We start from the raw sequence: 24,466 nt of genomic DNA, 5'->3' as shown, positions 1-24,466 counted from the left end.
AATAGTTGAGGAGCTGCTACCCCCCAGTTATTACATGTGTGATGTGGGATCAGCAGCTCTTTTTTCCTTCACTCTATAAATTGCTTTTCCATAAGCTGTAAACAAGGGAATTCTCTATACTGGGAGAACACTGCATACTCTGCAATAAACTTGGTTCCCTTTGTATGTCTATTGACCCTTTTTTTTATCTTGTATCCACAGGTAAGCCTATAATAAGGCTTACCTGTAATTACAGTAGTGAATATCTCCTAAGCCACGGTTTAGGAGATATTCACACTGCATGCAGCCAGTGACGCGACCAGCTAACGCGCTCTGAAGGGACGGCATGCCCCGTGCCGTCCCTTTAAAGCTTCGTGCTCCGAGCGTGTGGGAGTGACGTCATCGCAGCACGGCCAATCAGACAGCCAGAGGACGCAAACCTTTAAGGAAGATCTGGTGAAGATGGAAGCTGCTGGAGAGCTTCATTCTAAGGTAAGTATTTCATAATGTGCTAGTATACGACTACTAGCACATTATGCCATTGCCTTACAAGATTTTAGAAAAATGCAGTTTACTACCGCTTTAATTATTTAACAAAATAAAATAATTAAGTGTATGTGTTGCTCACTGATGTTTTTGCACTGTGAATCAGCAAAATATTGTAAGCATCTAACTGCATTTTTCAGACTATACAGATGTCTTTATTTGCTCCAATTTTTATACAGGTGATAGGACAGGTGCCTAATAAAAGATGCCCAGCTTTTCCATATAAATTACCAACCATTCCACCTGCAATGCCATCTGCTGGTGAAACCATGTACTGAACATATCTTGGTAGGTTATGACATTCTATAAAAAGGAGACATGTGCTAGGAGAAATATTGAGGCTCTTATCGCTGACCTATTTTTTTAAATCACTGACCTAAAACAATAATGTAGCAAATTAAGTCAAAGTAAGGCTCAGATCACACTGGAAAAGTCAAGCAAATTAAGGTGCGCCTTTGCCACGCAAATTTATTGTGGCTTGCTTGCAACTTCCTTACCAGAAGTCAATGCAAGTTGTAATGAAGTTGCCCCGAAGTAGTGCAGGAAGTGTTTTATAAGTCATTGCAACTTTAGTCGCACCGATTAGAGCGGTTCCATTGTAGTTAATGGGGTGCAACTTGTCATGGGACTTTGAACTCTCAAGTCGCGGCAGTGTGAACCGAGCCTAAATCAGTTTGGGACTGTGATTCTGAAAGTTCTTAAAATGAACGCTATGCACACTAAAGTATTTACAAATTCTAAACAAGCAGTAAAAGCGCTTTAAAACAAGGCTTAATTCATCTCTGTAGCTATAGTTATTGTGGAGAAATGCATCTTCAAATTCTCAACAGCATTGAAATCTCAGCATTCGTTTTGAGAGCAGAATCTTGGCAGGCTGTAAACACACAACAGGTGTTTCTAAGCAACTTCAGAGTCTTTATCATGATTTCTGAGGACCTTGTGAATTAATTGTTCACAATACAAACAGCTAGAGAGGTGAGTTTGTACTCTTTTCAATGGTCATGTATGAAAATAGTGTATTGTTCATAGTCGGGGCATAGATGCATTTTAAAGCCGATTCCAGAGCAGGCTCACCAGCGAAAATTTATTTTTATCAGTTTTTAGCATAAGTGCCTTTTTTGAGCTGTCATAGACGCAGTCATGTGACAGCATTATCTAATGCAGGATCAGCAGTTGGTGGTATTCTACAATGCAGAGAACAGCGCAATCAACCAAATGTGAGTGATGTTCTCTGCATCATCTTCCTATTTAGGGAAGTTTATGGAACCTTGATGACCCAGGGGATAGATTCATGTCACTCTGGGCTCATGGGAAATGGGTTGAATGGCACTTCGTTCAACCCATAAAAGTGGGAGCCAGAACCAGGAGAGAATGAGAAGTGCAGAACTGAAGCATGTTTCTTTTAAACATCAGTGACCTGAAATATTGGGGCAGAGGCAGCTAAGAAATTACTATTTTGAGAATGAAACATCAGCATCGGCTGTCTCAATTTTATTTCAAAATTTCTGGGCTTCCCATCATTTTTTGTCAAGATTACAGTGGTCATCAGGATAAATAAGGAGAGCAAACCTCCCCAGCATGGACATAGACAGCAGTAAAAATCTGACCGAGGGTCTAACTCAACATCCAAAACTAGAAAAAAATTATTGATATTCTTTTAACTTATTTAGGAAAAAAATTTAATTGTTGCTAATCTTCTGTGTCACCAGGGTACCTTTAAAATAAAACAAGCTTCTATTACCACATCAACAAGGTTTATGTACTCAAAAAAAGTATTTTTAATAATGTAATGTGTTATGTGAGGAAACTTTACAAAAAGGATTTCTAGGAATAAACACAGACACCGAAAAGGCATAATACATTTCAAATTCCTTTACTGCTGTTACTTATTCTGCACTCTGCAATCATAAAACCACTACAAATACCAAATTCCAGCTCTTTAAAAACAGCAGTCTTCACAGCTCACTTCACTTAGAATCATCACAAATTTCTAACGATTTTTTAGTGAAAAAAAAAAAATATGAAGCAAGACAAAAAAATGTTGCTTGCCTTGCAAAACACCCTCACACCAAGTTACTCTCAAATCAAGGTTTTACTATATCTATCTATCTATCTATCTATCTATCTATCTATCTATCTATCTATCTATCTATCTATCTATCTATCTATCTATCTATCTATATATACACATTTATCTCAAGGAGCCTGTACAAGATAACTGTAACAAAACAGCTGAGAATTGTTTATGATATATATATTTTTTTTAATATATATATATATATATATATATATATATATATATATATATATATATATATATATATATATATATATATATATATATATATATATATAAAAAACAATATAATATAATAATATATATATATATATATTATATTTTTATTTGCCTTCAATAGCTTTCAATAAATATATTTTCTCCAATAGATCAAAGCGGCTTCATCATCTTATTATTCTTGCGTATGTTTGAGAGGATGTAAATGTAAATCCGATTCATTAAATTTGAGCTGGGCACAAATATCTGCAGTGTTTTCTTATCTCTCTCCAAAGCCCTAAGTCCCATGGATTCTGACAATGGCAGCATTAAAAACCATACAAAGTTTGCCTAGACGTAGGCTACTCTAAAATATAGAAAAATAAAACAACCTTGTGCCAAAGTGATCAAATAATGATATCTATATAGCTGCTCCCCAAAATGTAGACAAGCCACTGTGTTAATTAAACTGAGATGGTAGGGGGCACTAAGTGAATAACACTCAAATAAATTAACAATACACTTTGGGAGCATTTAAAATGGAATGACAATGTGAATTTAAAATATAGTGATAAAAAAAATATATATTATATATTCAGAATACAAAATCTTGTAAATCCATACATCTTCAGTGAAAATCTTGATAAAGAAAAACCATAGAAAGTCCTTCACCACTTGACAAGAAGTCCAAATCTCACCCAGTGTGTTTGAATGAAAAACCTGCTCACCAGATATCCATGACCTCTTTAATTAAAAAGAAGGTCTGGAAGCGCTAGATAGGAAATCCTGGAATAGATAGCTGGGAACATTTTTAATCTTCTGGGTCCGGGCTTCCGATTTGTTTCTCTAGGGGTGTGGAGCGCACGCTAATCTTGCAGCATGAGCTTAGCGGTGCGCCGCTCCCACCAACGATCTTGCATGTTATCCCCAGTGCCGGGACAAGGCACAAATAAATGTAAAAGCAGGCATTTTTGTTTATATTTACCTTTTTTAACAAAGGCAATATTACGCTATTGGTTCTCCCTTTATCTTTTATCCCGGGCATCGTGGTGGAGAGGAAACCATATCCTAGAACAGTGATTGCGAACCTTAGCACCCCAGATATTTTGGAACTACATTTCCCATAATGCTCATACACTCTGCAGTGTAGTTAAGCATTATGGCAAATGTAGTTCCAAAACATCTGGGGTGCCAAGGTTCGCCATCACTGGCCTAGAAGATTGAAATTTTCCCCAGTCTATCTATTCCAGGATTTCCTATCAAGTGCTTCCAGACCTTCTTTTTAATTAAAGTGGTCATTGATATCTGGTGAGCAGGTTTTTAATTCGAGCACATTGGGTGGGATTTGGATTTCTTTTCAAGTGGTGAATGACTTTCTATGGTTGTTATTTAGAAGATATATGGACTCTGGATTTCGTATTCTGAATATATAATTTTTTTTTTATTACTATATTTTAAATTTACATTGTCATTCAATGTTAAATGGTCCTAAAGTGTATTATTCATTTATTCAAGCGTTATTCACTTAGCGCCCCCTACCTTCACAATTTAATTACCCTAAAATATACACTTTGTTGTGCCTGAGCTTCATTTTTTCCCCATTAGGCCCCTTTAACACTTCTGCAACTTGTCCTGCGATTTGGGACTGCAAAGTCACATGACAAGTTGTATCCCATGATTTCCAATGAGTACTGTTCATATCCGTAAAGTAGTCCCTGCACTGCTTTGGTACGACTTTGATGCGGCTTGAGTTCCATAGACCTCAAGATTACACAGGCATTGCTTCAAGTCGCTTAAAGTTGCATCAAAATCACACAACTTTCAGGTCGTACAAGTGTGAAATGGACCTTAAAGGTGAACCCAAAAGCAACTTAGTGCAAGTGTGAATCTACTCAGCAGTAGCTCAGAAGCATCTTAGTGCAACTCAGAAGCAGCTTGTGCCTATTTTTCCCAAATCCAATCCCCTTACCTAGTCTAAAAAAAACATTCAAATCCCCAGAGGGCTGCTTACCACCTTTTTGTGATGAACCTTATGACTAGATTTAGCATTCAAACATTGTGACGAAAGAAGTCAAAGTAGTACACTAGCAGGTTGAAGGAGTTACATCAAGTAGGGAGGAGTGACCAACGCAGGTTTTTTTTCAAGCTGAGAGCCTGAGTTAGCTGCACCTACCGCCTCTCCTGCCTGGGGCTCCATTGAGTGCTGGAGAGGCAGAGCAGAGAGCGGTGGCTGACAATCACCGCTCTCAGCTCAGAGCAGACCCAAGAACTGAGCAGTGTTCATGGGATTGCTACATTCTCGGCTTAGAGCCAATGGACATCTGCAGCATCACAATAATGCTGCAGCCATATAGGTGAATATATGTATATATATATATATATATATGAATGTTATTTCATTTTTTTTTTTTGTTTCCCACACTTCTCCTTTAAGCTTGTGAGAATGTCTAGTAGTAGTTATTTCATCACATTCAACTAGACTTGTTCTGTAATGCTGAAGATGTTTTGTAGCTCATCCAAGCTACTTCTTCAGTTCTAATGTGTCAGGAAATTACCCCAGCATTTATATCCAAAAAGTTTGTACCGACACCTTGAACCAATTAACTTGAAAAGACTGATGGTATTGTCTAAGGTCAGGATGGGAGGTGTGAAAATTATGGAACCACCCTGTACTAGTTACATAATCCTTGGTGGTAGAGAAGGAGTACAGATGTTAAAATAGCATTTTATGTACAGTGTCTTGAAAAAGTATCAGTACCCCCTGAAATTTTCAAAACAAACCTCTGAGGGCTTCATAGAACAGCTGCATTTATACTGAGATTACATTTCACACAGGTGGACTCTATTTACTAATTAGGTGACTTCTGAAGACAATTGGTTCCACTAGATTTTAGTTAGGGGTATCAGAGTACATACAGCCAGAGCTACAATGGAATGGTTTATATCAAAGCATATTCATGTGTTAGAATGACCCTGTCAAAGTTCAGACCTAAATCCAATTTAGAATCTGTGGCAAGACTTGAAAATTGCTGTTTGCAAACGCTCTCTATCCATTCAGTGAGAGTTTGAGCTGATTTGTTAAGAAGAAAAGGCAAACATTTCATTCTCTAGGTGTGCAAAGCTGGTAGAGATATCCAAAAAAGACTTACAGCTGTAATTGCAGTGAAAGGCGGTTCTACAAAGTATTGATTCAGGGGGGCTGAATACAAATGCACGCCACACTTTTCACATATTTATTTGTAACAAATTTTGAAAACCATTTATCATTTTCCTACCACCTCACAATTATGTGCCACTTTGTGTTGGTCTATCACATAAAATCCCAATAAAATATATTTACGTTTTTGGTTGTAACATGACAAAATTTGGAAAATGTCAAGGGGTATGAATACTTTTTCAAGGCACTGTATGTGGAAGACAGATGGTGTTGAATGCCCCCACCCCTGTTTAATGATTGTTGTTTTGGTTTGATGTAGATGGCCTCTTTCACACCTCCTATGGAAACATTGTCCTTTCTGTCCAAAATGTACACCCTCACTGTTCTCAACAGATTGTCCCTTTTCCTTAGGGAGTAGGAAAACTGCTCAGCCTTGACCTGTTGAACGTGCCATCCCATGTTGGGTTATTTATTTGTTGAGAGGCTGTTTCATCTCCACAGTATATAGGCCTTTGCATTCCTCACATATACCTAGCTTATGTTTGGGTATTGAGTCTTTTGGATGTACAAGCCTGCATTGCAGGGCTTAAAAGGCACAGGGGTGCAATGTTTGTTAAAGAACCTTCTGAGTTTTTCTGATACTCCAGCTACATGAAAGGATGACTATATTACTTTGTGTGTTCTGCATCTCCATTCTCTTTGATGGTCCTCTGTTTTTGCTTGATTTCCAGGGATGTCCATGGTGACTGGATGAAGGTGTTAACCATGTGGATATAAATGCCATGTGTTCGGTTGCTCTTCCAAACCTACATGGTCCAGCCCATCAGGCAGCTGCCACCTGTAAGGGGCCATTCATTTGTGTCCGAGGTATTCCTCGACCCATATCAAATATACAAGCCACTTGTATACGTGCGACTGTGGAGTAGGCTAGAAATTGGATCATTACAGGTTACAGCTGCCTGGCGGGCTCGGCCACGTGGGTTTGGAAGAGCATCCGAACATGCCCTTGCACATCCCTAATGCTAAAGTATTTTTCTGAGACTCATTAGAACTGAAGAAGTGGCTTGGATGTACTATCAATTGTCCTCAACATTGCAGAACAAGCCCAGTTGCATGCGATTACATACCTACTACTACTACTACTAGATATACCATGACCTGGATATCTAGGTCACCCCTAAAGGAAGAGAAGTTTCCTGATGCTCATTAAAACTCGGAAAGTGGTTGGACAAGCTACCAAACGTCTTCAAAGTTGCAGAACAAGTCCAGGTGATTACAATTAACTTCTACTAGACATACCATGACTGGGATAAATGAAAACCTTCACTGACATGTGAGCATGCTGTACTGTAGAGTATTTTGTGGCGGGTTTGCAGAGTCAAAGCACGGACAAAGAGTTCAGACAACCGCACAATCCCCTGTATCTGACAGTTCAAGGATGAACCTGACAGCACCCCAGTAAAGTGCTTCACACTTTGCTAAGCAGTAATTCCAGCCAAAGCTCATGATCCCTTGTGAGTTTTACAACAAAAAAGTAAAGATAAGGTAAGTGGAAAGGGTTTAATCGCATTACATAGGAGATTAGTTCACATACTGAAACAGCTGTTTTATCTCACACGGGAAGACTTCATGTAAAGTTATAATATTTCTATCTTGGTGTACTTAAAAAAACCTTTTGTATTAGGGATCTGTGAACTGAGAGCTTTGATACGGCTGTTTAACACATGCTCGGGTTATTATTACAAGCACATGCGACACATTGCTCTCCAATAGCCAGACAACACAATTACTTAACTTCAAAGCTTTTGACTGTGACTGGCTGCAATTCAGTGAATGAAATGAAGACATATGTCTTAGAAACCACAACAAAGTCGCTGTCTGTTTCCACCCTGGATCGTGTCTTATGAACCAGCACTTTTCAGTGCGGCAGAAAGAGAGGGGAGCCCTTATTTAATCAGTGATTGGTTCCCAATAAAATATGAATCAGCCTTCTGAAAAAGTCTAGCTCTCATGTTGATCCTTAGAATTCACACTTTGGTGGCCCAATGAACCAAAACAATCCTAACCAAGGGACTCAGGACTTGAGACCCGCACATATATTCCAGGTCTCTTACTTACTAGACTCACTTAAGCCTAGTACACAAGGGCCGAATGTCAGGAGGCATTGGCTGGTTCAACAAAAATTTGGCCCTGTGTATGGCGGCTGGTCCGGCAAAAGTCGGCCGTTCGGCCAACTTCTGTCAAAGTTACATGGCTGAAAAAGGTCTGCCGATCAGATCCCAATCATCACTCTCATTCAATGGCTGAGAGCTCTGACTGGAGTGTTATGGCAGGTGGGCAGTTCCCCTGTCAGAACACAATAGAACATCAGGGTATGTGTACAAGGCTAAAGCAGCAAAACTATACAACCAGTATGACAGCCAAGCAATTCAAATTTTTTTTAGGCAATCTAAAATTACAGAATACACATTTAACCCATAGAAATTTAATGATACATTATTTTCATTATGAATAATTTGGCCCAATTATTTTACAATTCAGAAAATTCACTACTTAAAGAAGCCAAAAAGGACAATCAAAAAGTAATGTGTTATCATTATCCTGAAACTGCTGTTGCTGAATAAACTTTTCTGGCAAGCAAACTGACCCAGTGGCTTCAGTACTTCCCAAATCACTGACTCAGAATAAGTATGCAAATTAGATGTTTTAACTTTTCTTGCTGCATACTTGTTTTAGGTCAGTGATTCAGGAAGTACTGAAGCCACAGACCAGCAGGCAACTTGCATTTTCAGAAGGAGGTCAAAGGTTAAAGCCTCCCTATTTCCCCTTAGTATAGGTTTACTTTAACTTAAGCCTAAAGATGGCCATACATAGATTGAATTACGTCTGTTTCTTGCCGAATAGGACAAAATTCGATCCATGGGTTGCCTTGCCGTCAACACCTAACTTCTGAATTTGAGGGAGATGGATGAAAAATTGTTGGCTGAACAGTGATTGTTCTGTAATGTTGAAGACATTTCGTAGCTGCTTCATGCCATTTCTTGGAGAAGCTATGAACGGTCTTCAACATTAAAGAACAAATCCAGTTGAACGTGTCAGAAACTGATGATGGAAAGACCTAGTTCTGAATTGGGATTCCAATTCATCCCAAAGGTGTTCAGTAAGGCTGAGGTCATGGCCAGTTGAGTACCTTCACGCCAAACTCATCAAACCATGTCAATATGGATCTGCCTTTGTGAACATGGACATTCATGCTGGAACAGAAAAGGCAATTCTCCAAAAGGTTACCACAAGGTTGGAAGTGAAACTTGCCTAAAATATCTTTGTATGCTTTACCATCAAGGGTACCCTTTCCTGGAAACACCTGAACTCAATAATTTAGAGTGGTGCCCTTCCACTTTTGGTCACATATTGTAGATGATTGGGAATTGTTGATTTGCTACTACTGTGCTTATCATCACTGCTACCTGTGCTACCAAGAGAACCCCAAATTTGTAAGCTAAGAAAGTGCAGTGTAAGGGTCCAAAAACTTTTAGGTAAGCCCTTGCACAACAAAACTACAACCCCAATTCCAAAAAAGCTCTGTAAAGTCAACATAAAATCAGAATGCAGTTATTTGCAAAACTCAAACCCATACTTTATTCATAATAGAAAATAGAAAACATGTCAAATTTTTAAACTGTAATGTACCATTTGAAGAAAAAAAATATGGTAATTTTGAACTTGATGACAGCAACATGACTCAAAAAAGTTGGGCAGGGCAACAAAGTAAGTTACACTAACAAGGAAGAGCTGGAAGAACAATTTGCAACAGGTCAGTAAAATGATTAGGTATAAAAAATGCATCTTAAAGGAGAAGTCCAGCCTGAGCTTATTTGGCTGGGCTTCTCCTATGGGTCACAAGAGTGCAATTCGTTTTGCACTCCTGTGACCCGTTTTCAGCAGAAAGCGGGCTGAAGTCCACTCCTGACGTCACTGGAATTAGTCCTGGCACTGCGTCATCATGACAATAAAGTCTGGATCCACCAGGTGCCTTGACTGATACCCGTCTTAGCCTCTCAGCGAGCCCCTGATAGGCTGAGACGGCTGCTCCCGACCTGTCCACAGCTCAGTGCTCCTGTGAACGTGGGGAAGGGCAGACCCGAGAGCTGTTGACTGACAGGCAGCAGCTCTCTGCTTGGGGAGCTGTGAGAACGAGCCATTGGCGATGTTCGATCGCTCGGTTCTCAGTGTAGAGGCAGCGAGGGACAGATGCAACATCGGACCCATTCTGCATCCACCTAGCTAAGTATGAGACTGGGGGGATACTTCTCTTCTCTCTATTTGCCTTCAGTAAATAAGCCCCAGAGTGTCTCAGAAGTAAAGGTGGGCAGAGGTTTACCAGTCTGTGAAAAACCGTGTCTAAAAATTGTCAAACAATTTCAGAATAATGATCCTCAATGCAAAATTGCAAAGACTTTAAAATATATAATTATCTACAGTAAATAATATCATCAAAATATTCAGACAGCATTGCTTTAAAAACAAGCATGATGCTGTGATGGACATCACTACATGGACTCAGGAATACATAAAAAAAATTTGAACACAGTTTGCTCTGCTATTCAAAAATGTAAGGTAAACCTCTACCATGAAAAAGCCATATCTGAACATAATCCAGAAATGTTGCTGTCTTTTCTGGGCCAAAGTTAATTCAAAATGGTCTGTTACAAAGTGGAAAACTGTTCTGTGGTCAGATGAATGGAAATTTGAAATTCTTTTTGGCAACCATGGGAGCTGCCTACTCCAGACTAAAGAGGAGAGCAGTCTTTCAGCTTGTTTTCAGCACTCAGTACCAAAGCCTATATCTGTGAGGACATGAGTGTGCATTAGTGCATATGGAATTGGCAGCTTGCACATCTGGGAAAGCACAGTCAGTGATGAAAGATATATCCAGGTTTTAGAGCAGCATGTGCTCCCATCCAGATTATTATTATTATACAGGTTTTCTATAGCGCCAACAGATTGTGCAGCGTTTTACAACATGAGATAATGTTTTTTTCAGGAAAGGACTTGCATATTTCAGCAGGACAATGCTAAATTGCAAACTGCATCTATGACAACATCATAGTTTTGTAGTAGAAGAGTCCAAGTGCTTAACTGGCTGCCTGCTGTCCAGACCTTTCACCATTTGAAATTATGTGGTGTATCTTGAAGTAAGAAATACAACAAAGAAGACCCAGGACTATGGGTCAACAACGGGGCAACATTCCTCTCCCAAAACTCCAACAACTGGTCTCCTCAGTTCCCAGACATCTACAGAGAGTTGTTAAAAGAAGAGGGGATGCCGCATTGTGGTAAAAATGGCCCTGTCTCAACTTTTTTGAGATGTGTTGCTGTCATCAACATATTCTTTTCTTAAAATGGTAAATTTTCTCAATTGAATTAATTGATATGTTATGAGATCTGCAAATCATTGTATTCTGTTTTTATGTCAATTTTACATATTAAATAGATAGAAAAATCAGCACAATATGATAAAAGACCCTAGTAGCAGCTGCTGGACACCAGGGTCAAATCTCAAATACCTCGAATAAATATAAAACAAATGGTGCAGCGCTTTAAGAAAAAACAGTCCATATAATCAATCAGACACCATCAGTGGTTTCTTCAATATAGTGTTGAAACATGCAGAAATCCTGTGACAAGTGTAGAACCTCCACCAGCTAGTGATGGATGGCCGTTCACCTCCCTGTTATGACCCCCCCCCCCAAAGGAAAAGGTCAAAAACAGCTTCCCCTTATGGGTGTAATGAATCCAGATCCTGATGCTGGAACGGCAGTCTCTCAAACAATGGAGTAATCCCAATTTGGCAAATGTCATGTAATAATAAAAAAGATGTCCATAGTGCTCTCCGCAATAAATAAAACTTTTAATGGAAATAAGTAGCAAAACTTACAAACAAAGCACTATCCCAGTGCTGGTGGAATCGGCATGTAGACAAATGAGTGATGATCGCGGGTGACGTCACTGCGCTTGTCATGTGCTCCGTACGTGTTACGTCCCAGTGGGTGGGGACTTCTTCAGCGGATCCTGATGAAGGCATCCGCTGAAGAAGTCCCCACCCACTGTTTTCTTAAAGCGCTGCACCATTTGTTTTACAATTTTACATATTGTCCCAACTTTTTCTAAATTGTGGTTGTGGTAAATTTTCTGACAGGTCCAGTATGTGGCTTAAACAGACATATATTAGTGTGACATAAACATTTTCAATAGAGATTGCATTTACTGACATGTGAATTGAGAGAACTAAGGATCAGAGGAGAAAGGATAATAGTTTTTGATAAACATTAATTCTTTTTTTTAGATAAAATTATGCCTTACAGTGTTTCATCATTTACATACAGCCTATATTGTAACTAAATATGTTACAGAATGTATCCAAAGATTTCAGGGTACAGACAATGCTGGCTTTTCTGATAGGAAAAACAAGCACTACCAGCATGCTTACAGGCAGTTGATGTATAACTGAATACTATTAGGCATGAGGAAGGGGATGTGTTCATGAATGATCTGATCTCTCCTGTCTATTTACAGCAAGCTGATGCTCCCACCTAGCGCCTGCCAGCCACTGGCAGTGGCAGCATGTGGTAAATATAAAATAATCATGTACAATATTTCATATTTAGCTGAATAAAAAGTAACACTGTTGTAGTCATAAAGATAATACTTAAATAACCAAAAAGTGGTTCATAAAAAAGTACTAAAAATACTGGAAAAATAAATAAATAAACAGTCCAGAAAAATCAGTCTCTCAAATGGACCATAATGGTCAAATGGCAAACTCCATTATTCAACTATGGATAAGGTTATCCAATCCCTTCACCAAGTGAACACGCCACCACCGCAATATGTTAGACTCTTACCAGAGAGCCTAGACCCTTTATTAGGAAGGGTCCAACAGGATTGATGAATATGTCCCGGTAGGGGTCATCAGCAGGGGATGTACAAAGGAACCATGTCAGGAAGAGCTCCAGAGCATCCAGGGGACTCCAACCAAAAGACGAATGTAAGAAAGAGAGTCACCGCTCCAGGTGGGTCTACTATATGGTCACACGTGTAGGACAGGATACCAAGGGTGCTGGCAGTGCACTAGGCAAGCATAAAAAGTAGATGAAAGATGGATAGCCGCACTCCAAAAAAACTTCCAGGTTGTCTTTTATTCAAATAAACAGCAAATACATCACCAAATCATAAAAACAGGAACAGGGGAACAGCTGACGTTTCGCACAAGATCAGTGCTTATTCATGGCTCATGAATAAGCACTGATCTTGTGCGAAACGTCGGCTGTTCCCATGTTCCTGTTTTTATGATTTGGTGATGTATTTGCTGTTTATTTGAATAAAAGACAACCTGGACGGTTTTTTGGAGTGCGGCTATCCATCTTTCATCTACTTTTTACAAAAGACGAATGTGTAGTCACATCCAAATAAAACATAAAACGCTGGATAGTGTAAAACCTCTTAAGGGTTGCATTTTATATAAAGTATTGCACTTACACGTATCCATAGTAAAAACAGCATTGCATGGTAAAAAAAGAAGGCGCCCGACACAGAACATCCAAACATGTAAAATGCACGATAGCAGGAACATACAGCTCTACCTGTCCGGTTTCTTTGACAAAAGGACTTCTTCCAGGGCATGAGTATTATTTCCTGTCATCGTACTAAATAAGGAACTTATTAAGAAATCCCCTGGATGCTCTGGAGTTGTTCCTGACGTGGTTCCTTTGTTACATAGTTACATAGTTAGGTTGAAAAAATACTCAAGTCCATCTAGTTCAACCATAAAAATAAATAAAATAAAAAATATCGTACAAACCCATATACCCAATTCTATACTCACTGTTGATCAAGAGGAAGGCGAAAAACCCCTTTGTACATCCCCTACCAGGACATATTCGGCAAGCCCGTTTGACCCTTCGTAATAAACAGTCCAGGCTCTCTGGTAATAATCCAATCTATTGTGGTGGTGGCATGTTCACTTGGTGAAGGGATTGGATAACCTTATCCACAGTTGAATCATGGAGTTTGCCATTTGACCATTATAGTCCATTTGAGTGACTAATTTTTCTGGACTGTTTATTTATATGTTTTTCAGTATTTTTAATATCAACACACCTTTATTTTGTTTCTTGTTTTTTGTAGTAATATCTCACATTTGTGGTGCTGCTTTTTTTCACAGAGAATAATCTTTTCAAATGCGCAGTATTATTTTTGTATACATAAAAATATACACATTGTCTAGGCTCGTTACTAGGTGACTTTTCTTTTTATCCTTTTTTTTTTTAAGTAAGCACACTTAGCAGCATACTGAATGTATTAGGTAAGGTGAACTTCTTCTAGAGTGTGAAAGCTTGGGGGCTTTTTGACAGTTTTCCCCGATATCATCACCTTTTTACTAGGCAGTATTTGAGAGAAAACAAAACGTTCTTGCTTTGAAACTCTTTTCCAATGTAATTTAGTTAATATCTTACAATGTGGGAAAAAACTCCCCTCTAGCACTGAAGTTACAGTATTATGATTTAGAAGCATCATGTGAAATCGCGACAGCTTGAGCATCTGCTGTATGAGATTCACTTACTTTTGGACCAGGTGGGCCAGGTAATCCAGGATTGCCATGAGGTCCAACCATTCCCTGCAAGACAAAATCCAGAATTAAAGTCCAAATAAAATTCTTACAGAAGAATAATTATTGCTGGATTGCAATATTTTTGTTAAAAACACAGTTTTGCACTTTCTTTGTAAAAGTTCATGTAAAGGCAAATATGAAAGACAATTTAAAGCAGTTCCGTGTTCATTGGGGGTCCATTCACACATATGTTATGGTAATGCACAAGCTTTCACACAAGTGTTAATGTGAATTGCATAAGGCAGCCCAATGAAATCAACAGGCTTCCAATACACCAAAACTTCCCAAATGTTTTGCCGCAATGCATTATACCCAATCACGTGCAAGGAAAAAAAATAAGAGCATTTGTGGCCAGTCACACTCACCTGTCATGCAAATTGGATGCAGGGAAACCTGCATCCAATTTGCAAACTAAAACTAGTTTACTGCTAAAGCCTGCACCGCCACAGTGTGAAAGGGGTCTTAGTGTGTGTTACTCCAACATTTCATATTCCTGATCTGTGACTGCTGTACCATGTACTTGTGTTAAAAAGAATTGTGTTCTTTTTGTATTGCTTCTTCTGTGTGAAATTCCCTGGTGTTCCTGCCAGTCCCTCTGCTGTTCTATTTCAAACTGCCTACAACAGGCATAAGAGCATATCCATCTCAGTGTGGTCAGTTTTGTTCTTTGCTTTCTAATTGGGAGCGCAGTCTGCCTGAACTCCAATGGTCAGACTTGTGCTGACACATCCCCTTGCACAGCTCTTCATGGGGAAGATCAATGTACTGCTGTTTATCTTCCACCTGCTGACACGCCAGCCCCCCACCATGTTCTCCACCCCCACTTTTTTAAAGCTGTCCATACACGGATTGAAATTTTGATCCATGTGTGCCCATTGTGGTTGAACAGAAGTCGATTCACTGATCAACCATCCTCTCGGTATTGTCTCTCTCGATCAGCGCAGCAGGCTATAGCCAGGTGCTGGTCTGGCTCATTGCATTCCGGCAAATGAGTCAGAAAGAAAATTATTCACCGCACTCTCAGGCCTTGTACACACGACCGAACATGTCCGCTGAAACTGGTCCGTCGGACCAGTTTCCGCGGACATGTCCGGCCGTGTGTAGGGCCTACCGGACAGTTTTCCGGCCTAGCGGACAGGTTTCCAGTGGACAAAAGTTTCTTAGCATGCTAAGAAACTTGTCCGCTGGAAGCCTGTCCGTCGGACATGTCCGATGGTTAGTACGACTCATCGGACTTGTCCGCTGGCCCGAAATCCCGCGCATGCGTCGAATTGATTCGACACATGCGTGGAAGCATTGACCTTCCGTGTCAGAGAACGTCGGTGTCGTCTACGTCACCGCGTTCTCTGTCCGTGGGGATTTTGGTCTGATGGTGTGTACACACATCAGACCAAAACCTCCCAGCAGACATGTCCGATGAAAACTGTACGCGGACCGTTTTCATCGGACATGTCTGCTCGTCTGTACAAGGCCTCAGCTGCATCATTTTGTTATTCATTAATTTTAATTTATTTATTAATTTACATTTTTGATGGGTTTTACTGAAAATTCGTGCTACTACAATTCCAAGTTAGCCAGTAAAAAAAAACTACAGTCCATTTAACATGGTTTCCTATGGGTCACATTCACATCTGTGCATTTTATGGAAAGAGCCAGGGGCTTTTTCTGGTTTTTGGTTCCATAGACTTCAAAGGATCAAAAATGTGTACTGAAAAATGCAAAATGCACCTGGAATATTCAAACTGCAACCTGCATATGTGTGAACCAGGCCTAAGGGACCTTTTCTATTTTTTTGGTGACTGCCCTGCCACCTTTTTTACTAGTTTCAAACTGATCTGAGTGGATGCCAATTGGTGCTCACTAGAAATTACAATGATGTAGAAGATTATGCCAATGGGATTTTCCATGTAACCACACTATATACCATTTCTACTCAACTGTATATGCTTTTCATATGTAATTAATATAAGCCTGTTGGGGTACAGATAGGAGTGAAGGAAACCGGTGTCATTCCATAGTGTTTAGTGTGTTTGCTGGTTTGTGGAGGCCAGGAGGGGGCTGTCAGTCCATGAATTGAGGAATGAGATGAGTCTATTAGACCAGTGCAAAATACAGATGAAGACTGAGGACTGGGGAGCAGGATGTGGCTCAGTGGAAAGAGTTGGGGAAGAGGGTTAAGTCTGATGGTCAGTGTAGTGGAATGCAGGATGTGGTTCTCAGTCTAGGAGTGTAGTATGGGTTGTCAGAGTACAAGTATTATATGTGGAGGTGGTCATGTTACGTAATGCTGGCTGCCTACATGAAGAAAAAGACTATGTACAATACGTAAAAATCAAGAATACTCTATACTACATAAAGTACTTCCAAGCAATATAAATAAATGCATGAAATCTCTGTGTCCACTTAAATACACACATATATATACCGGTATATATATATATATATATATATATATATATATATATATATATATATATATATTTACTCATATAGAATAATTCATCATTATACAGTAGTAGTATAGTACATATGTGCCAAAAAGTTAAAAATATTTAAATGTGCAAATATATTAAACGATATATAAATAAATATGCAGATATTCTTCAATTCCACCAAATAATAGTGAGTGAATCTTCTTAAATCTTTACACCTTCATACCCCCTTAGGGTATGCGCTCACCTAATCCAGTGGATCCCGCAATTGAATAGGGGGTCATATACGCTTGTTAGTGCTCTTAAGCATGGTTCAGCTAGATCCATAGGCTCTTCCAAACCTCAGTCCTCAATAAGTAACAGTTCATGCAGGAAGATTGATTTGATAATATTGGGCATGTGGTGTGGTGCGTGCACCACTGGGTGGCAGCCATAGGCGTGCGTACAGGGTGTGCTGGGTGTGCCAGGGCACACCCTAATACTCCCGTGGGATGCAGATTCCCCCTGCTGAACACTCCTACCCCAGTGGCAGCTGAGGCTACAGAGAAAGAAACTGGGGAATCTCTGTCCTCAGTCCCTTTCTCTGCTTTTTCATCAAAGCCCCTTAATGGGGCTCCTAACAAATTGTGAAAAAACATAATAATAAAAAAAATTATATTATAAAGATTTAATAAAAAAAATAAAACGGTAAACAATAACAACAAAATAAAATAATAAAAACAAAAAACTACAGACACCAATCTCATCCCTACTGACACCATCCACTGCTCTACTGACACCATCCACTGCACTACAGCGCATGTGTGTTTAAACTTTGGGGTGCACATCCTAATGCAATAGGCTGCGCATACCTATGGTGGCAGCTACTCCAGCAGTAGTATGTGGGACAGCGATGTTTTATAATTGGTAGTGTGAGCGCAAGGATTTTTTGCTTTGTTCTATACACAATATTTGTTTTATTGAACAAAAGAATATATACAAATGTGTATCAGAAAAACACATACTATAAGGTTTACATTCATCAGTAATGCAGATCTTTTATGAAAGCTATCATGTACTATAGGTTTTACAAGCCTAATGCCCTGTACACACGATCAGAATTAAAATCCGATGGAATTTTCCGTAGTAATTCTGTTCAAGCTGTCTTGCATACAAACTGTCAGACCAAATTACGACCGTCCAAAATGCGGTGACGTAAAACACTACGACGAGCGGAGAAAAATTAAGTTCAATGCTTCCGAGCATGCGTCGACTTGATTCTGAGCATGCATCGTTTTTTTTCTGTCGGAGTTCCGCACAGACGATCAGAATTTCCTATAGGATTTTCTTCCATCGGAAAAAAATAAAACATGTTCTATTTCTAAACTCTGATGGAAAAAAGTCAGATGGGGCCCACACACGGTCGTAATATCCGATGAAAAAATTCCGTCTGACTTTTTTCATCGGAAATTCCGATCGTGTGTACAAGGCATTAGAAGCTGCCTATTACATTTATGAAAAACATACACATCTATAAGGCATCTTTAAAAAAGTTCTAGAAACTAGATGAGAGCAGCAAGTGGGAACAAGTCATGACCTCTGCACTGGCCATTCCCTCATAAAACTCTCATAACTGTCACTTCCAAAGATTGATGTCATTTACTGCTGTGACAGGTTTTCTACCTCATTATCATCTTCGGTACAATGCCTTGATGTACAAGATCAGTAAAATACCACAGGTATGGTAATGCTAAAGAATAACGATTATACAGGAATCCAGCAAAGATCAGCAGGCATAGCTGCTGAAAAAGTTGGAAACTACAGCTTTCTGGCATCACGGACAACAATAAAAATGCGGGTTTCCAAAATTAACAAGATCAAAGTTAGAGAAGAGCTCACAGCAACCTTGAAAAACAAAGAAGAACGTTTTAGGACTGCATGGTTCTAGTGGTTAGACTCTACTTAAGATGGTCATACATGATCGAAATGAGACAAGTTCAGCATCTGTCGAATAAAAATGTTGCAATCACCGATGAGCCTGGGCATTGCCCTGGACCTAGACTCCAAAGCAGACAATACACGGATCGAAAATGGGCTGGTTTAGCAGGGACTTGCCAAATTTCAATGAGGTCCTGTTGTCAGAATGCTATGTCCACCCACCCCATTTGTATGAAGGAATCATTTTTTTTTTTCCGGCTCCTGGCTGAACGGAAACATTTACTAAAAGTCCATGGCTAGCTTTAAGTTTGCAGAGAACACCAAAGCAAAGTGGCTTTTATTCTGAACATCAAAGCAGAGTATTGCCTCGTATACACGACAGGAAAACTGTGAGGAGACCTTTTGGCTGGGAATCCCGGCAGTGTGTACGAGGCGTTAGTCTTGCACTAAACGCAATCTAATGTTCCTCAATATTTTAGGGGTTCCCCAAGATCTGAATTTTTTCAAGGGTTCCTCCAGGTTAAAAATCTTGAGAAAGGCTGCTTTCAAGTGATTTTGGGGCAGATTCACGTAGAATCACGGCGGCGTAACTTATCCTAGATAAGTTACACCGCCGCAATTTTTCATCGCAAGTGCCTGATTCACCAAGCACTTGCGATGAAAACTACGCCCGCGGCCTCCGGCGCAAGGCGGGCCAATTCAAATGGGCGTGTGCCATTTGAATTAGGCGCGCTCCCGCGCCGGACCTACCGCGCATGCTCCGTTTCCGAACTCCCGCCATGCTTTGCACGCCGTGACGTCATTTTTTTGAACGGCGACTTGACTAGCGGCGACGTAGCGAACGCGAAAAACCGTCGTGGATCGGCCGTAACTCCTAATTTGCATACCCGACGCTGGTTTACGACGCAAACTCCCCCCAGAGGCGGCCACGGTACTGCATCTTAAGATCCGACAGTGTAAAACTATTACAGAAAATTATGTATAATATATTGCGCTGAGTATTAACTAAGATAATGTGAAAACCCCAAAGTATACGTGATTCAATATATACAAGACCCACAAACAAAGGGAAAAAGACAATTAGTCCAGTGGATACACCAGAGTTTCTTCCGTGCACAACACCCTGTGTAATGATTGAGAGATGTTTGATCTAATCACACTATGCAGACTTCTGTTTCATATGTGCAGCACTTCCTCCACACTGATACAGCTCATAGAAGAAACAAGAGAAAAATCTTCATAGCGCAAATGGCATGAACAAATATAAGTAGAAAATTTCAGACTAGGTCTCACTCACGAATCCGCCGAGTTAAAACAGCATTTAGGATAACCTAGCACCAATCCTTCAAATTTAGCCGCTCAGCGTCTCTGATGAGCTCTCCTCATTCGGGTCTGCGATCCGTCCCGCTCGTAGCTTCTCCCCCACGCGTTACGTCACTAGACACGTGACTTAATCATGGGTAACCCATGATTAGATCAAACATCTCTCAATCATTACACAGGGTGTTGTGCACGGAAGAAACTCTGGTGTATCCACTGGACTAATTGTCTTTTTCCCTTTGTTTGTGGGTCTTGTATATATTGAATCACGTATACTTTGGGGTTTTCACATTATCTTAGTTAATACTCAGCGCAATATATTATACATAATTTTCTGCACTATTTGTTTGACCTACATCATTTTATTGCTGCGTTTATTATTTGGTTATTTTGTTAATGGCATTTTTTTAAATATTTAACTAGCGCTGTAGTACCATTTTTCACGTAAAACTATTACACCTGTCGGATCTTCTGCCTATCTATGCGTAACTGATTCTATGAATCAGTCGCATAGATAGAAACAGGGATACGACGGCGTATCAGCAGATACGCCGTCGTATCCCTTTTGTGAATCTGGCCCTTTGTTCCTGCCATAATTAACAATTAAATTCTATCTTTGCTTTCACTTGGCATTTATATTCAACATGCAGTGCATGGGGCAGGTATTGTGGAAGCACTGCATGTCTTGGTGAAGAGCCCTAAGTAGTTTGTATTACAATTACCCAACAATTTTAAACAAGGCACTGCTTCCTCCTTCCCTCCAGCTAGGTTTGGCAGTACACCTTTAAAAGTCAAAACTTGCATTCCCAGCTCGTCACTGGCACATATGCAAATGCTTTATGATCCCAAACAGACAGTTGGCTGGGCTTGAATGGCCCCGTCTCCTTAAATAACCCAAAATACAACCTGGAATTTGGCCATTTTAATTGCTGAAACAAAACAAGTTCAATATGTTCAATTCCAAAACAATCAATAGGAATGGCATCTGGTCGTAAGGGATGACAATAAGAATCAGGCAGTTTTTGAACAATGTGGATGCTCCTTGTATTATTTCTTAGTTCAGTTGGCCAAAGAGAGAAGCTTCCATAAATTCTAGTTATGAGAAAGGAAACAGCTCAGCAGCAGAAGGATGTTTTGTCCCCAACCCTCTTTCCACACTATTGTGTATGACCAGTACTACAAGGGTATATTGATGATCATTTGTAAAGTTGTGTTCCAGTAAACCTGTAATATTTTTTTTTTTTTACTGCCTATGCCTTTATATCATTTTAAAGCTGCATTTAGAACACCTGTTTTAAAGCTGAGCCTTTTTTTAACTTTGTAAAATAAAAAAAATGCTTAAGCATAAGTTACTGTTAATGAAAACAGCATGTCAAAAAGATTGGATCAATTGCCATTACGCTCAAACACTCTCTCCTACCCAAGAGTTTTCAATGGCCAAGTTTTTTGAGTGGGCCTGTATGGTAGGGCCATCCAGAAAATGGTTAATCGCAGATATTTACTATTGGTGGCCCTACCTTCTGACCTGTTCCCGAAAAATGAATACGCGCTTTACTGGGAAACAAATTTAGGCTACGAACTTCAATATGCAACATGGCAAACCATATGGCATATGGCTGGCTGTACCCAGAGAATGCCTTCAGAATTATCTCTTGGTGGCACTATATTTCAGAACGTATCTATGCGATCTACCCTTTAACCTCCAACTTGTGCTGGAGGTGTGTGCGGAAAATCAGTGGGTACTTTATACTATCTTTATGGATTTGACACAAACTTGAATAGTTGTGGCATACAGTGATGGCCTGGATTGCAAAATCTCCCAAACCTTTGCATTACCTTCTAGGAATTCCTTTAAAAGGTGTGCCCTCTAGTATTAATCAAATTATAGCCAGGGGCGGACTGACCATTCGGTGAGTCGGGCAGTTCCCGAGGGCCCGTGGGGAGGGGGGCCCGGCCGGCTCAGTCTGTCCCTGAAGGTGCCCGCAGCAGCGCTGATTATTATGCACAATAAAATAAAAAACTGTACCCCCGAGGAAGCAGTGCTATGGAACCATTGGCTGTGGCTGTGTGAGCAGCTCAGAGGTGTTTGTTGGCTGGGATGGGTGGCTCATCAGAGCCCTGAGCCGTGCGGGGATATTCTGAGACAGGCGCTCCAGCCACCTCTCCCCTCTGCTCTCTCCTGGGGAATCCAGCTGAGGGGGCGGGGCCATAAGTCTGCCGTGGGTTACAGTCTGTGAAGGAGCTGGAGCCTTTGAGGCAGAAAGCACTGCACAATTCATATAGAGGAGAGCTGACTGAGTCAGCTTGGAATTTCAAACGGCATCAATCCACACTGATCTGCCTTGTGCAGCAGCAGGAGGTCAGTGTGATAATGAAATCAGTGCAGTTACTGTGTCTGTGTGTTGTTCTAAGAGCCATGCTGAGTGTTACTTCCTGGTTCCTTCCTTCTTGCCCTGTGCTGTGCCTATTTACCAGATCAAGTGCTATTCACTAATGCACACTGATATCTGGTACAGCACTCAGTGTATAGATATCAGTGTTATATATATATATATATATATAGGGAATAGCACTTAGCTCTGGTTTACATAGGAGCAATTTGCCATGCGATTTGACATGTCAAATCGCATGGTAAAGGCACTACCTGAATCAGTGTGATGCCCCATTTGTGGCCCTGCACCGATTCCCAAAAGTAGTTTCTTTACAACTTTTGCTGACTTCGGGGTGCAATTTCCATCGACATCTGTGCAGCAACCCGCTCAGATGTCTCTGAAATCGCCCGCCAAACTCGCACTGACGTGCGGGTATGAAATCGTGCGAGTTTAGCTGAACTTGCATGATTTAATTCCTGCTGTCAGTGTGAACCTGGGCGTAAGTGAGTGTTATTCCCTATATATGAATTACATAAAATCATTGAAATGTATACACTGAGTGCTTTTCCCCAAGTCCCCTTTCACACTGGGATGTTTTTCATGCGCTTTTGGGCTAAAAATAGCGCCTGTAAAGCACCTGAAAAATGTCTCCCCTGCAGTGTAAATGTGAAAGCCAGATACTTTCACACTGAGGCGATGCGCTAGCAGGACGTTAAAAAATGTCCTGCAAGCAGCATCTATTCCCATTGAAATGCAGCGGCACTTTGTAGGTTGTTTTATCCCTTTTTCAGACACTAGTGGGGGTTAAAAGCGCCCCACTAGCAGCCGAATATCTCCACAAAAATTACGGTAAAGCGCCGCTAAAAATAGCGGCGCTTTACCGCTGCCGCCACCCCAGTGTGAAAGCGGCCTGATACTGTCATCTGTACACTAAGAATGCACCTTACATTGGTGATCAGTGGGAAGAATGTTCCTTACATTGGTGATCAGTGGGCAGAATGTTCCTTACATTGGTGATCAGTGGGAAGAATGCCCCTTACATTGGTGATCAGTGAGAAGAATGTCCCTTACATTGGTGATCAGTGAGAAGAATGTCCCTTACATTGGTGATCAGTGAGAAGAATGTCCCTTACATTGGTGATCAGTGGGAAGAATGTCCCTTACATTGGTGATCAGTGGGAAGAATGTTCCTTACATTGGTGATCAGTGGGAAGAATGTCCCTTACATTGGTGATCACTGAGAAGAATGTCCCTTACATTGGTGATCAGTGGGAAGAATGTTCCTTACATTGGTGATCAGTGAGAAGAATGTCCCTTACATTGGTGATCAGTGGGAAGAATGTCCCTTACATTGGTGATCAGTGAGAAGAATGTTCCTTACATTGGTGATCAGTGGGAAGAATGTCCCTTACATTGGTGATCACTGAGAAGAATGTCCCTTACATTGGTGATCAGTGGGAAGAATGTTCCTTACATTGGTGATCAGTGGGAAGAATGTTCCTTACATTGGTGATCAGTGAGAAGAATGTCCCTTACATTGGTGATCAGTGGGAAGAATGTCCCTTAGATTGGTGATCAGTGAGAAGAATGTTATTTACATTGGTGATCAGTGAGAAGAATGTCCCTTACATTGGTGATCAGTGGGAAGAATGTCCCTTAGATTGGTGATCAGTGAGAAGAATGTTATTTACATTGGTGATCAGTGGGAAGAATGTCCCTTACATTGGTGATCAGTGGGAAGAATGTTATTTACATTGGTGATCAGTGAGAAGAATGTCCCTTACATTGGTGATCAGTGGG

General features: G+C 40.3%; 1 protein-coding gene across 1 annotated transcript in view; it reads right to left on the bottom strand.

The window, feature by feature from the left end:
- The window catches only part of COL24A1 (collagen type XXIV alpha 1 chain), a 359,199-nt gene that overhangs the window by 208,265 nt on the left and 126,468 nt on the right, over positions 1-24,466 (bottom strand). The window contains exon 5 of the mRNA XM_040360554.1: positions 14,578-14,631. Within this exon, the coding sequence (XP_040216488.1) occupies positions 14,578-14,631 (54 nt within the window). The remainder of the gene's footprint in view (positions 1-14,577; positions 14,632-24,466) is intronic.

Source organism: Rana temporaria, chromosome 7, assembly GCF_905171775.1.
Source record: "Rana temporaria chromosome 7, aRanTem1.1, whole genome shotgun sequence".
Classification (NCBI taxonomy): Eukaryota; Metazoa; Chordata; class Amphibia; order Anura; family Ranidae; genus Rana; species Rana temporaria.
The sequence above is the reverse complement of the archived record's forward strand: the minus strand, read 5'-3'. Positions and strand labels throughout refer to the sequence as shown.